The sequence below is a fragment of the Corvus hawaiiensis genome, chromosome 14, assembly GCF_020740725.1.
Source record: "Corvus hawaiiensis isolate bCorHaw1 chromosome 14, bCorHaw1.pri.cur, whole genome shotgun sequence".
In the NCBI taxonomy this organism is placed as follows: Eukaryota; Metazoa; Chordata; class Aves; order Passeriformes; family Corvidae; genus Corvus; species Corvus hawaiiensis.
The window spans coordinates 19,798,270-19,815,852 of record NC_063226.1 but is presented as its reverse complement, the minus strand read 5'-3'; the positions used below and the strand labels follow the sequence as shown (position 1 = coordinate 19,815,852).

Below are 17,583 nucleotides of genomic sequence, written 5' to 3'. Positions count from 1 at the left end.
TTTGCTAGGAAATACTCTTTGCTCTATTTTTATCTCACAGAATCTGGGTTTTCTGTTGGGTGAACATTTTGATAGAGAACTCCAGGCCAGCTCTGGTACTTGTCACCTTACTGACCCTGCACAGTGTATTTACAGGTGCACCAGTAGTGTCAGGGGTAACCATTCTGACCAGATGGGATGCAGCAGGATTAAGCTTTGAACTCCTTAAATAATATCCCTTTTCCTGTAGTTTTTTGTTGGGTTTCTTTTTTCCCCTGGTGCATGCTCAAACCAGCGGCTGCACACAGCAAAGGAAATAAGGCTGAGGTGGGAAGGAAAGGGGCAGAAGTGTTAGGAAGTGACAATTTAGGGGCTTCTCTTCCCCCAGGATGACGCTTCAGATGATCATAGGTGCTGTCCTTGGTAACTGTAACCATGAATTTCACCTCCACCACCTCTGGTTTGTGGCATTCGTGGTCTTCCTCTGGCCAGTGCTCCCCAGTTATTCCCCTCTCCATTTAGTTCCAGTTTGCCAGTCAGGGCTTCCCTGCTCCTGAGAGGCCGCTGGAGCCACTGCTGAGCATCCCTCTGCTCCAGCAGCCTTTTTTCCCCTGCCTGGCTGGGCTCCCTCAGCCATCCTTCTGCCTCTCTGTGCCTCTTAATCATTTTTTTGGGCCTCATTTGTCTCTCTCTTATTTCCTCTTCCATCTTCCTTGAAAACTCTTCATCTCTATAGATTTTTCTTTTTTGTTTCCTGTTACTTAATCTTCTGCCTTTCCATTTGTTTTGGTCCTAACAGCTATTTCTGCTGGGGAAAGCTGTGCTTGAAGCCACAGCACTCTGTGCCATCTGAAATCTCTTTTAGAGGCAGGTGGTTCCAGAAGGACTCGCAATCTCCTTTTCTGTTGATTGAAAGGAAGACACAAAATGCAAATGTATTACTTGAGCCCCTTGTGTTTGCAAAACTGCACTGAAGGTTTTGTTCAGTGAGATGTGCTTTTTTTAGAGGAATTTACTCCTTGTTTTATTCCACCTGGGGCAGAATGTGTTCTGAGAAGATCATCTTGTTTGGGGGCTTCCAGGCTTCTTGTGCTGAGCAGAGATGGGAATGTGGAAACTCATTTGTTTTTATGAACAGGGAAAGTTCAGCAAACTGCAGAGATGGTTCACTGAGTGTTTTAATGATCAGGCTTTAAGCCTGAATTCTTACTTTTCTGTCTCCCCTCTTCCCTGGGGCAGAGATCTTTGAAATGGCTCAATCTGGCAAATCACTGGTGTCACTTTTTCCATGCTGCCTGTAAGGAGATGGTGGCACTTGAATGACTGAGCTTCCCACAGCCTCTGCTCAGAAAATGCCCCATCTTAGGGGCAGGCAAGGGACACTGGGGCAGGCTCCCTGTTAAATTAGGGCTCCTAAACCACTCCCTGTTCTGCTGCTGGCTCTGAGCAAGGAAAGGTGGGAATGGGGCAGCAGGGAGGCCTCAGTGGTGAGGTCTGTGGGGAGTTGATCAGAAATGCCCTGTGGTGAGTCCTGCAAACACATCACTCTATCAGAAGCTGAGCCCCATCCTGCAGTCCAGGCTGGAGCAGGAACCAGCATCCCTTCATTCCCTGTAGCTGCTCAGAGCATGCACAGCGTAGATTTCCCTCCTAACCTTTTTTCCCTGGTTTTTCCCCGCTCTGTGTGTGCCAGGCTCTCTCAGAAGCACGTCTCAGACGTGGTGGATGACAGCAAAGACAACATCACCATTTTCACGCGCATCCTGGACAGGCTCTTGGATGGATACGACAACCGCCTGCGGCCTGGGCTCGGAGGTCAGTCGGGTGCTTCCCACAGCTGTGTGGCTTTAGCAAGGAGAGGCAGCACAGATGACTTTTTAAAAACTCTGGTGCTGTCAGGAGGGGAGGCAGGCTCAGTGCCAGGCTCAGCCTGTGGCTGGTTCCCCATTTTGAGCCTGTGCTGTTTCGCTGTTTGATATCTCGTGGGCTGAGAGGTGCAAGTCCCTGGGTGCTGTGGTGGCCTGTGAGAGTGAAAGGACAGGCCTGTAGATGGAGCAGCTGTGGATGAACTTATTCCTGCTGTTTTAGAGGCTCTACCCTTCTAGAAATGCTGATATATTCAGAAAAGAAAGACATCGAGGGGCTGGAGCATGTCTAGAGAAAGGCAGCAGAGCTGGGGAAGGGTCTGGAGCACAAATCTGATGAGGAGCAGCTGGGGGAGCTCAGCCTGGAGAAAAGGGGGAGACATTCTCACCTTCTACAGCTCCCTGAAAGAAGGCTGTAGCCAGGTGTGGGTCAGTCTGTTCTCCAAGGTAACAAATGACAGGACAAGAGGAAATGGCCTCAAGTTGCACCAGGGCAGGTTTAGATTAGATGTTAAGAAAAAAAACTTCACAGAAAGGGTTGTAAAGCACTGGAACAGGCTCTCTGGGGAAATGGTAGAGTCACCATCCCTGGAAGTGTTGGTGTGGCACTTGGGGACACTGAACATGTGCTGAACATGCTGGTGGTGCTGGGTGGACAGTTGGACTTGATGACCTTTTCCAACCTGAACGATCCTGTGGTTCTGTACCACCAGCTTGCAGAACCTTCAGCTCATGTTGGCATTGCCTTTTAGTCAGTTTGCTTTGCTACAGAGCCTCTATCTCCACATATTCTCAGTTATTTCCTATGCAGCTGTCACCTGGCAAGCTCTCCCCCTGTGCTGCTCTGGGCACCGGGCACTCACCCAGGCCCTGCTGCCACCATTGCTGCTGCTGCAGAGGCTCTCTGCAAGCTCCTGCACTTGTCTGAGGTGCTTCAGAAAGCAAAGCCGTGGCAGTCACCTTCCCACCTAATGCCTACAGCTCCAGTCAGCATGATGTGAGGGGGCAGAAGGAATGGGGAGGTGTGTGGGGAAGGCAGCTGTGAGGGTAGGGAGACGCGGGCCTGGCTGGTTTCCTGGTGTGTTGTTGCTGTGGCAGAGGGGGCCCCTCTCAGGTGCTGACAGCTGTGTGTCCCTGGGGCTGCCAGGGGGATGTCCCTGCACTGCTCTGAGCTCTCCTGCCCAGCAAAGGTGTGCTGCTGGACCATGACTTCACCCAAAGCTGGAGTCACCACATGCTGTCCCATTTTCTGAAGGTCCTGCTGCTTTCCTGAGCTCTTGCTTGCTGATGGGATCTCCTGGAATGGCACTTTCCTTCCTCAGAGCAGCCTTTGCCTCTTCCCAGCCCCCTGTCCACCTCTGTGCCACAGCCCAATGCCCTGCAGCTGCCCTTTGAGACCACGCCAAACCTGGGGAAGAAGGGCTTTTCCCGTGAGCATCCTCCTCTCTGCTGTGCTGCGGGACGCAGACAGGAAAGGGTTACCGTGGCTGCATAAGCAATCAATCAGTTTTATTGCTTTTGTTGCTTGTTTCTTTCCCCTGGAATTAACTGTGGTCCCACTAATAGCTTTGCTTCCTCAAGTCTCCCCGAAGGCTGTATTGATTGAACTGAAACGGGTTCTGCGAGAGGACTGAGGGGGCATTTGTGTTCACTGCAGGCTCAGCTGCAGACAAGCCCGTGCAAAGTATTAACAAGAGGACTCCCAGGAGCCCCTTGCTGGGGGAGTTCAAACCTTTCTTGGAACATCTTTGCTCTGTTGCTTTAGATCCTTTAATAACGTGTTTAACATAATAAATTGCCTTTGCCTGAGCCAGCCACTGCGTGTTTAAAGACTGCTTTCACCTCGGTGTTCCCCTGCTGAGGTACTCTGGCAGACCCAGATGGGAGGTGTTGATGAGGGCTGCAGGTTTTGGGGGCTCTTGATTTGAGTGAGCTGTCCTCAGTGTGTTCCTGAGTGCATGGAGCAGCCTGGTGAGCCAGGCTCTCCCCACTTTTAGCTGTTTTTCCCAACCCTTGGAGGTCTCTCAGGAGGAGCATTAGAAGCAAAGACCTTTCCCACTGCTGCTGGTGGCCAGAGAAACTGAAATGGTCCTGCAGACTCCAGAGTTTGGGGTTGATGGAAGAGCCTGGGGTGGCAGTCAGCAAGAGATGGGCTCCTGCTGTCCAAGGCTCTGTGAGGGCTGGGAAAGTGATTGCTTTGCTCCAGGTGAGCAACTGTGCTGCTGTGGGAACGTGTGATGGACAAGGAACATTGGTTTTCCTGTGAGACAGCACTGGGCAGTCCCTGCAGTCTCCCCATTTCCCTCGGGAATGAATTCCACTTGCTTTTCTGAAGATGTCAGGCAAGAGCATCCATTAGTACCCTGCAGTCCATGGAAAGGGCAGATGTGATGATCTTGTGCCCACACCCAGGCTGGTGGAAGGATGGAGTTCCCTAAACTGTGCGTAACCTGTGGGAAGCAGGACATGCAGGCTCTTTGCTTGGTTGATTTCCCTGTTCTGGATGGGATCCCCCTGCAAGCACTTGGGGTATGGAGGGCTGAGCAGGGTTTGGGGCTGCAGCACCTCTGAGGGCTCTGCAGTGCTGTGTGTGCTCAGTGCTGTCCCCCTCCCTCAGCTTCCTGTGCGCCGGGAACCGAGCAGTGTTTGTTTAGACTTTGGGAGAAGACACTGTGTAAGCAGCAGAGTGTTAATGTGGTGACTTCTCCCCTCAAGATAGCCTCTTTGTATTTATTTTCTTATCCCCTCTGTTTTCACCATCTGCTGCCACCCACTCTAATAGCTCCCATGCCAGAGCTCCTCTTCCTACCAGGATGCTGCAGACATGAGCTGAAGCAAGCCCGTGCTGAGGCTGCTCAGGAGTGCCTGGTGCTGCAGAGCCAGGCTCCAGGTGAGGGTGGCCCTGGGCTCCCAGACCGGACACATCCTGTGCAGCCAGGGGTCTGTGCTGTCCTGAGGCAAGGGGAGCTTTGTGAGCACAGTCCAGGCTGACTTAGAAGAAGAAAGGCAGAGGGAAGGTGGCTGTCAGACCCCTCCTTCTGCACTGGGGACATGACCATTTGTGTCCCAGTTTCTGGCAGGAGGTTTCTCCCTGTCTCTGCCAGCTGAGCTAGGGCTGGATTCCTCTTAGGAACAGACCCGAGTCATTCCTTTGGCCCCATGACCACTGAAAGACAGTTTGGGCTTGGGGAAGGGGTAGCTGCATAAACAGATCATCTTCTAGGACTCAGTGGGGGAGGAGAGGAGGGCACTGTCAGCAGATAGCCTGTGCTTCCCCTGGGAGAACACGGGGCAGATTGGTTATTAAGTCAGAAGAGGAGCAGCAATGGACCCCAAGGGAATGGAGACATCTGTTGTCCTGGCCAGCTTTGCAGGATCAGAACATGTCCCAGGAGAGCTTCTGTGGACAGCACGGGCCTCTGCTCCTGGTGTGGAGCTGTGAAGTCGTGCAGATCCTCTGCCCAGCCTGGAGGGGCTGCAGTGGGAAGTGTCTGTTTGTAGCTCTCAGGTTCTCCTTGTTGGGGCTCCCTGCAGAGCCTCATTTATGCACCTGGAGCTTACCTGGAGCTTGCAAGAGCAGGAGAGAGGAGATGTGGCCAGGAGAAGGAGGTGGAACTGTCTGACCAAGGGAGAGATGCTCAAGGAGTGGGATGCAAATTATGGGACCATGAGTGATGCTTCAAAGTGATGGATGCACGAAACTCCCCTGTGTGCCCCTGCAGTCCTTCCAGGGCCAGTGTGCTGTCCAGCACAGTGAGCACAAGGGTCAATGCAGTGGTTGGGGCTTTGAGGGTCAGTGGTGCTCCCTGGACAGCTGTACCCCCTCTGCCTGCTTTCCTAACTGATGACATTTGGGCCCAGTGTGCTGCAAATGAAGCAGAGCCATCCTGGGAATGCCTGGGCAGGGGCAGGAGGGGACATTTCCAGGCTTTTCCTTCCTTACAGCCTCGAGAATGCTTTAAATATGCTTTGGCAATGCAGGGCTATCAGGGAACACCCTGCTGTTCAAGGAGGAGGCGTGTGGGACCTTTCCACAGCTGTTTGCAAAGCAGGGCAGGGGTTTCTTCCAGCTCAGCCAGAGACTGCCTGCTCCACGGGGCCAGGGGTGTGCCTGAGGTACATCTGAGGTAAGGCTGAGGAACCCAGAGGGCATCTGGAGCAGTGCTGGATGAAGTCTTTGTATTGAGTGGCTGGGAAGCATTCCAGAAAACTGCTGGCCTTTTCCAGGGCATGCCAGGAGGGAAAGATTTTTGCCCCAAGGAAGAGGAGAAGAGAGTAAGCTGGTCAGTTTTCTAAAAGATGAGTTGTAAACATCCCAGATAAGCCAGTTTCTCCAGTTGCAATTAAAAAGCAATTTGTGCCGTGCTAAGCAGCTAGGCTGGGATCAATCAGTGTTATCCCTCCTGGATGCAGCATAACTGACAAAGTAACTCGTGGTATTTCCTTGAAGCTTCTACAGCATCTCTGGAGTCCCTGAACAGCTCAGCCCTGCTGAGGGGGTGGTGGCTGCTGAGCATCCTGCCAGGCCAGCTCTGCACCAGGGGTTTCTGGACACTGAGGAGCTTCCTGAAGTGTCCATGGGGTTCAGCAGGACGAGCAAACACAGGCATCTGCATTAAAGCAATGCCATTCCCCAGGCAGAGCAAGGCACTTCACCCCTTGGGATCCTTCTTGCTTGGGCACAGGGCGTGGCACGTGTTCCTTGTCCCTGGGCTTGGTCCCATCCAGGCAGAGGAGAGCCCCAGCTTGTACCCTCCCAAGTGGGCATATCCAGAGAGTGAAAGCAACCCAGGCTCCTCCTCCTCTTCCCCACTGAGGTGTTCTTTGTGGCTTGGTGACAGCACTTCCCAGCCCATGTTGGGCTCAAGCAGAACTCGGTGCAGTCAGGGCCTGCTGCTCACTACAGGACTCAGATCAGGGCTGCCCACCTGGGCCAGTGGTGCCTTTTATCTATCCTTACAGTGTCAGCTCTGTCTTGCCAATGGTTTTGATCTACAGCCACCTGTTAATATTTATCCTGCTGTTGTATTTCCATTATTATTTTGTTGGTGAAGTGCACCTCAGTTGGGGTTTCTCTCGTTTCCTCTTTCTGCAGTGCTGTGTTTCCTCCTGCTCTTTTAATGGTGGTGTAGTCTGGCAGGATGGCTCCTGAGGAACATCTGTATCCCTGTCTGGCCACCTGTATTTCACTAATTCACGTGCTGATGGCCAAGAGGTTTTGGATCTGGGTTCAGAGCAGCTCCCTTTAGGCTGAGACATTCCCAGGAGATGCTTGGTGTGTTACACCTCAGTGCATCTGTCATTTTGGCCTGAGCTCCTGCAGGTAAGGGCTGGTCTGTCACTGTGGGAGCGTTAAGGCAGAGGGGCTGAAATAGTCAGAATAATTAAATTACAGAACTTCCTTCTCCTGAAAGTACAGTACTCTCCAAGAGGAAACAGCGAGACCTTATCTGCCTGGCAGCATCCAGGAAGAAATCTGTTTGCAGTGAAAGTAACCTATAACAGAGGTAGAAATTGTTAAATTGTCCAGATTGAAGTTTACGGAACTTTTATTTCCTAAAATCCGGATGAAACGTTGAAATTGTCCTTTTCACTCGTGGGTAGGTTTTTCACCTGTGTGTGATGAAGCTGCCTCAAAAACATTATCTAGATCTACTGTTTGTGTGAGAGAAACACGAGATGACAAACAGAGGGGTCCTCTGTGGTTTATTACAGTTTCTACGCTTTCAGGTCTGTGTTTAGTCTGTTTTTCTGTCTTAATGTTCCACTTCTCCCAACTTCTCATCTCTTCTCTCTGATCTGACTTCATGCTTTGTATTGATTACTCCAGGGAGGAATTTGATCCTTTCTTAGGAAAAAAATCCCCCAAATCCAGGTCTTATCTCAGATTTTTGTCTTTGAGCTTCCTTGATGAGTTTTAATTTGAAGCTGAGGCATTGCCTGAGCAGCGTTTCCTTCTGTTTACCTTTCTGGGCAACGGGGACCCTGCTCTGTCTTGTCAAACTTGTGAAGTCAAGATCTGTGAACAAATTAAAGAAAGGTTGTCTCCTCCTCGGGGGCAGCTCTCCGAAGACAGCTTTGCCATGGATTCTCCTCTCTGGTGCAGAATTCCTGGTGGTGTTGCTGTTTAAACCCCTGGTGCACGGCGAGAGCAGGCTCTGTGTGAAAAGGCTTGCACACATCAGAAGGCAGGCGAGGAGCAGGGCCCTGACAGCTGTGCCTAAGGGTGGAAGTCTTTTCTTAAATAAGTTATGAATGTGCTGAGGGCAACAAGCCTGTATGAAAGCTTCAGGGATATCACAAACACTCGGGAGGGGTCAGGAACCCACTGTGAAAAGAGATTGATTGATTGCTTTTGGTGTGAAACAGCACCTGGCTTTGGGTCAGCACTGGGTGCTTTGGGAGCATCTGGCAGCTGCCAGTGCCACTGCAGAGCTGTGAGTGGGTCACCACGCCGGGTCCATGCCCAGCCACCCTCTGAAGGGGCAGCTGTGTGGCCAAAGTCCATCACCAGCTGTCCTTGCTGTGCACGCTCCTGGGCTCTCCAGAGCGCCCGACCAAGCCCTCAGGCTGTGGGGTTGTGATCTGTGAGGAGGGGAAGGTGTTTCTCCTGCTCCTGTGGATGCTGTTTTTCAGCTGGTGCCTTCCCTTGCTCTGTGTGTTTGCAGCGAGGAGCTGCTGACCCTGCCATGCACCCACGCAAGAAGATTTTCCCCAAAGGGCGAGAAATTTTTCTTGGAAAGGAAAAGAAAGGAAAGCCATCTGGAGGGGATTTTTGCCCCAGTAATATGTACTGGAGTAACATTTCAGAGCTCCAGTGCGGGATCAGACACCTGCAGTGAAGCAGTGTGAACATCGGGCAGCTGATCCCTGCCCGAGGGGGAGCTGTGGATGTGTCAGAGACGGAATGATGGTGTTTGTTTGTAATGACTCTGGAAGGCGATAGCTGATGTTTCAGCATGTTGAACATGTGTTAGATGGGTTTAAGAACATTAGTAGATGATGTTATAGATGGCTATAAACTGCTTGTGAGGATGTCTTTATTGATCTGTTGGACTATGGCAGCTTCTCCTTTATTAGAATTTCCATTCGTTCAGTCCCATGTAAAGGATTTATAATGTGGCTTGGATATGGATTGAGAAATAAGATTTTTTTTTTTTATTGGATGTTAGAGTTTAAAAACAACTTTAATTGGTTTGTTCTGGGAAGCTGGTGGTGTAACAACTGGTCAAATAGTGAGGAAACAGCAGCTATTTCATTTGTTGAGCTAGAGGATAAAATGCTTGCAGCAGTTCATGTAGTAATACAGAGGCACTGTTTATGTCTGATGAGGCAAAGTCATTGATTGTGTTGGTGGTGAATCCGTCTGGAAGAAGCAATCAAATCCCATCTATGTGAGCCCCCTGTGGCGGGGGGATTAATGCTGCTGGTTCAGACCTGTTAGCTTCTTAATGCTGTTTCATTTATTTCAAGGTTATTGTTTGATTAAATAAAAATACTGGGGTGTTTGTGAGGGTGAAAGATGCATGGGGCTTTGGGGAGTGCTGTGAAACTGTGCAGGGTCCCTTAAGCAAATACTACTAAAAGTCAGAGGGAAATACCCTGTTGCAGTAAGTGGCAAAACTCTCACATGGTGGGGCAGGAATTTCCTGTAATATTTCTTTGTCTATGAACCTGTAACTTAACTTTAAAAATGTGCCTCTGAAGGATGTGCAGCTAATGTTTGTAGAAAAAAAAAAAAAAAAGAGTGCTCATGGAATACTGACAATTATAGGCACAGAGTATAGCCTAGAGAGGGATTTTAATCTGCAGTTTGCATTGTGAGAAAAGGACACCCTGTTCTCTTTACCTGCTGGAAGGATATAATTCAAACAAAAGTTTTGATAACAACAAGCATGGAAGAAGCATATGATTTTTTTTTCCCCCCCCCCCTCTCCCAACCTGCTAGAAAATCCTATTGATGACAAAGTTCAGGCTGAGTCAGTGGCTGGAACAGCTCGTGACTGGAGAGAAATAAATTGTGTCTGAAAAGTCCAGAAGCTGTTTCAACATAGCAAAAGCCATTTCAGACAGCTCTGGTTTGGAAGGATCGGTTCTGATATGAGAAACTTTGTTGAGGGAAAGGGTCTGAGGACCATAAGAAACCCCCCCAAAGCACAGGCATTGGCTGGGTACGGTGCCAGAGGCTCTGCACAGGGCTTAGTGCATCCTTCAGAGCTCTTGTTGAGGAAGTTTTGTGTCCATGCAGGCCAGATCAGGGGCTTTTTGCTGTCTGCATTCCTACTTACTCACCTGAGTACTTATCCCATCACGTGGATGTCACTTTAGCCAGCTGTGGCCACTGTCCTGCAAAAAATGAAGGTGCAAATTCTGCTGGGCTTTTTTTCCCCCCTCAAGTCGTGTTTTCTGTGAAGGGTCTGTGCACAGGTGGGAATTGAATTCCAGGTTTTTGTGCATGAAAGATTAGAGCTCTTCCCTTTGGAGAAATGCACCTGGTCTCGCCTGAGAATTTGAAAATGCCTTTTCCTAGAAAAGGGCCTTGTCTGCTTTCATGAGCAAGGGTTAAAGAACAAAAGCATGAAATCTCCTTTCTTCTCCCCTGATCAATCTAGCCATCATTATGAGAGCAGCTTTCTGATAGCTTCTCTTTGTCATGTAATGTTAATACCATTAAGTCCACTTTGGCAAGGGAAGCGATGTATAATTAATTTGCAAATCAGTAAAGTGGATGTGATTTTTATACAAAGGAGAAGGTCTTTAACTGCAGAAGGCTTTGTGTGGGCATGGCCATGCTTGGATGGGACCCCCCTGAAGCATCCCTCTCCGAGCAGTTCCTCTGTGTGTCCCTCTGGGGACACAACTTAAGTGGGGCCCATTTGCTGCCCTCCAGCAAAGGGACTGAGTCTAACAAATAAATGGGAACCAGGTGGGGCAGGGCTGAGGTTAGGAGTGTGCAAGAGCCTCTGAACACCTGCCCAGTGAGTTGGTGGAACCAGCTGAAAATACCTTTAAGACTTTGCCTCCATCCACTTGTTTTGTTGATTTAGGTTTCTTAAAGCTTTGGCTCTATTGGAATTATTATTATTTTGATGCAGAAGGCATTAAAAAGGGGAAAGGAAAAAATTCCAAACCCTATCCGGACTGATTTGTTCCCAGAAATATGTTCAATTTTGTGTGTATAATTGAAAGGGGCTAAATATAGCTGTATTAATATTTATGGACCTTATGTTGGAGTCAATACAAGAGTTGCTGTTCAAGGCAATTAAGCTTTACCTTTTCACATGTAGGATTTCGGTGTTTGGAGATGACATTAGTGGTGTGACCTGCATCCAAGACAGAAAAAACGAAAAGCATGCCATCATCTGTCGAGTGTGATAGCCTGTATTTAGTGCTGTTTGCTGACAGGCAGTTTGTCTCCAGCCAGGGTGATCTCTCCAGAGCAGGGCTGCTGTCTTAATAGCAGGGAAATCAGTGCTCTGGGAGGCTTGCAGGAGAATCATCCCTGCTGTGTTTTGGGAGGAACTGAGCGACGAGACTCTGGTGACATCAAAAAGTGACGATTGCCCACCTCTGCTGCCTCTGTAGGTGCTGGGGATAAAGGGAAAATGATGATGGTGGCACTTCATGGATCCCATTTGTCTTCACACCATCCACATCCCAGAGCTGAAGCATGGGAAATGTGACTGTCAGGAGTGGAAGTGCACGGGGCCAGGAGGGCTCTGTGCCCTGTCCCTGGGCTCGGGCTCTCTGTGCCAGTCTGCAGGGCCAGTCACAACCTTCATGTCACCAAAGCACCAGGGAAAACAAATCCTGTCCAGGGCTCTGAGCTGCTGTGGGGAGCGCGTGCACAGGGAATGAGGTCGGGGCTGTAACGATGAAAACAAGTCAGTTTGCGTTAGTAACGAAGGCAAAGGGATGGTGTGCTGGATTTCTGAAGCACTGCCTTTCAAGGGAAGGGTATCACTGGGATAACATGACAAGAATCCCAGCAGTGGCTGAATTGCCCTGCATTGCTGCTTTTTGGGAGCTGCAGCTCCTCACTGCTCCAGTTAACAAAGAGCTGTTAGATGCTGTAAAACCTCTCACTGATGGGGACTGTCTGAGTCCCGCCTGTCTCCTAAATTTGATCGATGTGTCAGGCTTTTCCTTTCTTCCATCTGGCTCTGGCAACCGCCTTTGGGAAGGAGAGCTGCAGCAAGGAGCCGTGGCTGGGGTTAACCTGCCCTCCCGAGGGCTGCAGGTGGAGATTGTCTCAGTGATGCTGATCGTGGTGCTCATCCCTGCTCCAAGGACTCTCAGATTCTGAGTGGGTGTGTTTCTGTTCTTTCCCTGGTGCGTGGTGTGTTTTGGTAGCTGGAGGCCTCTTAACCTCCTTCAGTAACCATCAGGGGGGTGCATTTTCTGAGGATTTTCATTAGCTTTGGCTGCTGGAGGACAATGACTGCTTAAACAGGGAGGGAAAAGTGGAAATCAAAGGGCACACCTGCTGAGGTAAAAATGGGGGCCATGCTGTCGGTGGTGGAAGATGAGTTTTCAACTCCAAGTGGCCCTTTGGAATTCCACCTCAGCTCTGGGGATTCACTCCGGGTGATGCTGACCCCAGCACTGGTATTTCCAATTACTGGTAACATAATCCTGGCCCGAGGGTGCTGGCTCCAGAGCAGAGGAGTTTTCCTTGGTGTGCCTGTGAGTGAGCCAGTCCCACCTCATCCCTGTTCCTTAGCAAGGGCAAGCCAAGTCATACATTAAGGAACAAGGAAATTGCACCAGTTAAATTTAAAAAACTCATTTAGCTAAAGCAGTGTAAGCGTCCATGAATATTTATCTGATGTTATGGAAGCGTGTGGACTCCCACCTACTTTATTAAATTGATTTTCAATAAAAATGCAAGTGGAAGACGTTTGATTAATGGCTGGTGGGACGGGACAATTAATGTGAAGCCTGGAGTCAGCAAGAAGTGTCCCCTGAGCCTGTGTGTCCCGGCTCGAAGCTGGGCTAAGAAAACGTTTCTAAACTCCTCCGAGGGACACCAGCAGTGTTTATCCATGTGGTTTTCTAAAACAGGGTAAACAGGAGCTGCTCTTTGGCTGAGGCTTTGCTGAGGTCCTGACCTTGAAGCTGGCGTGTGGTGTTTGCTCCCAGTGCTCTGATTTTCCCTGCTTTTCCCACCCCTCGGAGGAGGCTGCACCTGAGAATTAAAGCCAGCAGCACGCTCCGGCGCTCGTGTCGGGTTTGAGTGAGGCTCCCTGGGCCTTTGCATTTAACATGCCTGGGATTAGCTCCATCAGCCTCCAGATCTGCTCAGCTCCTACCAATTTCCTCGCTCGGATTTGTCTCCTGGAGGAAGGCAATTTGGAGCTGTAATGTTACAGCTCTATTAAGGATCTCCAGCGCGGTTTCCCGCCGGGATCCTTGCGGGGCTGGTGCCGCCTCTTTCCGAGGAGCTGCTGGGAGATGCTGATGGTGGGGCAAGTGAAGGTACCTGGGGGAACCTGAACAGCCCTGCATGGCCTGGGGGCTCCCCTATCCCAGATGGCAGCAGAGCTGGAGGCTCCTTGCAGCCTGGAATAGAAACTCCCCGCTGGGGTCTTGTGAAAAATCTCGGGAAGCTGCTGTGGGAGGGATGTTACCTGTCCCGTTCTCTGCAGGGCTTTGCAGAGCCATGGGTGTAGGGTTTGGGGGGTAATGGTTAGGGGCAGGCATCGTGCCTTGGTGGGGCAGGGAAGGCTGGGGTTAGGCAGGGAGGTGGCTCCATCGTCAGCATCCCTCAGCTCCACCCCTGTGGGGCATGGAGAGGTACCACAACACCCTGAACCACTGAAACTGCTGCCCAAGTGGCCCCAGATAAATTATACCTGGGGCATGAATCCTTCCCCCAGCCAGGATGGGAGCCCCATGCCCAGGCTCCTGCACCGGGGAGAGGGATGAGCGTTTTGATGCCGTCACCCCTTCCCAAGGGGCACATGGCACCCAAAGAGCTACAGCCAGGTGGCACAGGGAGAGCATCCAGGGGCAGGGAGCTGCAGGTGCTCCTGCTGCTGCACCTCCAGCATGGAGAGGCTCGTGCAGTCTCTATTTTGCTGTTACTTTGGGGTTTTCTCTACATGCCAATGTGGCAGCAGAGAATAGGCACAGACACTGTCAGCACATGCTGAGCTGGTTGGGCACTCCCCTCATGCTCTGCTGGGGAGCTGGGCATGGACAAGAGTGATGGGAACAGGAAGGAATTAAAAAAAAAAAAAAAGATGGGAGCAGGTGCTGGCAAATAGCTGTATGGCAGGAAAAGAGAGGGAGAGTTGTGGTTGAAAACAGAAGCTGAGGAAAGGCAGATTGGCAGGCAGCATATTTCTGGAGACAGCTCTCTCCTCTGTAGGCTGAGTCACCTAAGAAACGTGTCAATAAAACACACTCTCGGGCACTGTCTCTAATAAATATATATTTAAGAGAGACATTTCTTCAAAACTTCTGCTAGGAGATGTCGAATTCTGAAGGGATGCCATGAAAAATGACATCTCCCGTGGAAGCAGGGAGTTGCCATGGGAACTGGAACGCTTTGAACATACATCACTAAAACAAGAAAACGTTTTCCCCAGCAAAGGAAATTAAAAATTACATACATCTGGAGGCATCTGCCCTCTGCCTGTCTCTGATGGGAGTATCAGAGTACCATGCAGCATATCATAATTCATGTAGCGGGCAGGACTGACAATTCCCTATCAGGTGCTGAATTTCTGTGAGTAACTGTGATAAAAAAAGCCTTCCTGTCCTTGGGACAGGCAATGCTGGTGCCTGAACAGTGCTGGGGAGGGGGAGGTTCAGAGGCAAAATGTAATTTCCTCTGAAATTGTTTTGCTCACCTGGGGATAAAACAGCAGCCTGAATGCACAACTAAGCCCATCTTGCCACATGGGCATGACTCCACTGCTGCCAGGGTTTGCTGGCCCCATTTGGCAGCCAGCAACTTTTCCTGGGAAGCAGGGGGAAGGCAGCTGAGAGGAGCACAGTGCAAGTTTGGGGGTTTATCTTGTGCTTTGGAGACTCTGTTTTTCCGTGCAGCAAACCCAGGAGGAGTTATTTGCACCTGGCAGTCAGTGCATTTCTTTCTCTCCTTTCTTTCCCAGTGCCTTTCTTGGTGCGTGCAGAGGTGGCACAGGGTGAGCTCAGGGGAAATGCTAAATTGACCAGCGCAGGGCAGTGTGAATTAAATCAGTTTATTTGCACACTGTATTGGCATTGCTGAAGTAAGTGAGCGCTGGCCACACAGCCCAGTGACCCGTGTGTGACAGGGGACGGACAGCTCGCTGCAGAGCTGGGCTCTGGCACAGCTCACACCACACTGGGGTGCATAAAGAAGGGAAAACGTTTGTCTGCAGTGCCCTGGCAGTGGAGGAGGTGAAGGATGCCAGAAGCATCACCGGAGGGACACTGTCTGAGGAGCTGATTGAGTTCTCCACTGAAGGAAACGCCAGCCAGGAGCTAATGGATGAGGGAACCAGAGTGCAAATTACAGTGTTGCTCCCTGCTAGGGTACTCTTGTATCTTGTCTCAGTACCTGGCGCTGGCCTCGGGGGACAGGCTTGAAAATTAAACGGGCCCTTCCTCTGAGCTGTACAGCAACCCCCAGGAGTCACTTTCTATTTTTTTATTTCCATTTTTTGCCCACTACAGCCCATCACGTGGCCTGGCAATCCTCAGCCTGCAGAGCAGCCTGGAATGAGATACAGCCAGAGGCTCGGGAAGGCAGCACTGGGGCTGGAAGGCAGGTGGGGAGACCGAGGCACAGCAGAGCTGCCTTCACTGCATGCTCAGTGCCACGGTGCAGAGAGCAGCAGTGGTGGGGCTGGAGCTCGGGGCTCAGCCTGCAGACCTCGTGCACCTCACTGAGACATTTCTTTTGTTCCTTCTCCCTCGGCAATGCCATAAATGTAATGCAGTGTGTGTCTCATTTGGTTTGAGTGAGACTCCGTTCAATTTTGGGGTCCTCATGACAAGAAAGACATTGAGGGGCTGGAGCGTGTCCAGGGAAGGGAATGGATCTGGGGAAGGGTCTGGAGCACCAGGAGTGGCTGAGGGAGCTCAGCCCGGAGAAAAGGAGGCTCCGGGGAGACCTTATCACTCTCTACAACTCCCTGACAGGAGGGCGCAGCCAGGTGGGATTGGTCTCTTCTCCCAGGCAGCCAGTGACAGGATGAGAGGAAGTGGCCTCAAGTTGAGTCAGAGGAAGTTCAGCTTGGATATTAGGGAAAATTTCTTTACTTAAATGGTTGTCAAACCCTGGAACAAGCTGCCCAGTGAAGTGCTGGAGTCACCATTCCTGGAAGTGTTCAAAAACCACATGGATATGGTACTTGAGGACACAGCTTAGTGGTGGTGCTGGGTTGATGGTTGGACTTGATCTTAGAGGTCTTTTCCAGCCTTAACGATTCTCTGATTTTTCTTGCATTCCCCCGCTTGCTTCCTGCCTTTCCAGTCTTTGCAGCTGCTTTCTCTGTTGTCTCTCAATGATTATCAGCTTGGCAACAGCAGCTTTGTATTGCACCTTTGTGCTTATCTTTTTCCTGGGGATCCGCCTGATGAATTGCAGAGCTCAGTAATTGCTTTACAAACGCTAAGGATGTTACTGGCACCGATCTGAAGGTTTTGCAGCTCCTCTTAAAGCAACTGTGGCCTGTTGGGAGGTGGTGATTTCTGTTAAAGAAAGGCTTGCTGAGCATGAGTTAACAAAAGGCCTCGGTGGTTTTGGGAAAGAGAGTAAGCAAAAAGCTGCCAGGGACAGTCTGCCTGAGGAAGAAGCTTCAGAGGCACACGGGGTTCATGTAGGTTGTGGAGAAGCCTGGTCTAATAAGTGGTTTTGCCAGGTGGGTTGTACATGTGTGAAGGGGTACAGCAAAGGCCCCTGTGGCTGCTTTGTTCTGGTGCCTCATCTCTCCTGTGTTTGCAACCTCAGCCACGGCACTGAGGCACTGAACCTGCTGCAGTCCTTCCTTGAGGGTGCTGTTCTCCAAGATCCTTTGATATGGTCAGCAAGAACGCTGTCATTGATCCCTAAAGGGGAAAATTAACTTAAGATGAAGTTAAGGCAGGCCCAAACCAGAACACAGGTGGTTTGCAGGTAACACGGAGTGGTTTGCCTATTGCTGAGGTAGCAGACTGGCATTTTTGCCCTCATGTTACTGCTCCTGCAGCAAAATTCTCCTGGCTTTGGTTTCCTTAGGGCACAGCTGGATGTACCAGCTGGCAACACGGCGTTGCCTGACTGCTCTTCCCCTGTCCACAGGGACCAGCAGGGATTCCCTTTCCCAAGCGCCTCTGGCTTAGCCATCAAGGACAGGCTTTAATACTGAGTGTGTTAAATTATGCATGCTAATTTATATTCACACGTTTTCTCACTGTATTTATAATATATAACAAACACGTTTACGTAGCATCTCCCTTCCATTACCACGGGGTCTCAGAGCACTGCAGAGCCTCTAAAAGCATGCTCATACATACATATTCCTCCTCTGTCTTCCTGGCATCTGAGGGTGTCCTGAGTCCTTAAAATAGTAACGACAGTAGCTTTGTTCATTCTGTCTTAGTTCTGTCTGTGGCAAAAATAGCACAGCTAATTTGTAGGCTCTGTTTGTAGTCTGTATGTGTGAGAATGAGGGGTGTGTGTAAAGCCTCTATGGCTGCACACCCTCCAGCACTCGCTGCTTCTGACTCTTTCTTCTATTCCTGCTGGACTGGATGTTTATCA

General features: G+C 50.4%; 1 protein-coding gene across 1 annotated transcript in view; it reads left to right on the top strand.

Moving 5' to 3' along the window:
* LOC125333373 (gamma-aminobutyric acid receptor subunit alpha-3-like) overlaps positions 1–17,583 on the top strand; it is a 95,299-nt gene that overhangs the window by 35,037 nt on the left and 42,679 nt on the right. Inside the window, exon 4 of the mRNA XM_048319237.1 lies at positions 1,673–1,794. Within this exon, the coding sequence (XP_048175194.1) occupies positions 1,673–1,794 (122 nt within the window). The remainder of the gene's footprint in view (positions 1–1,672; positions 1,795–17,583) is intronic.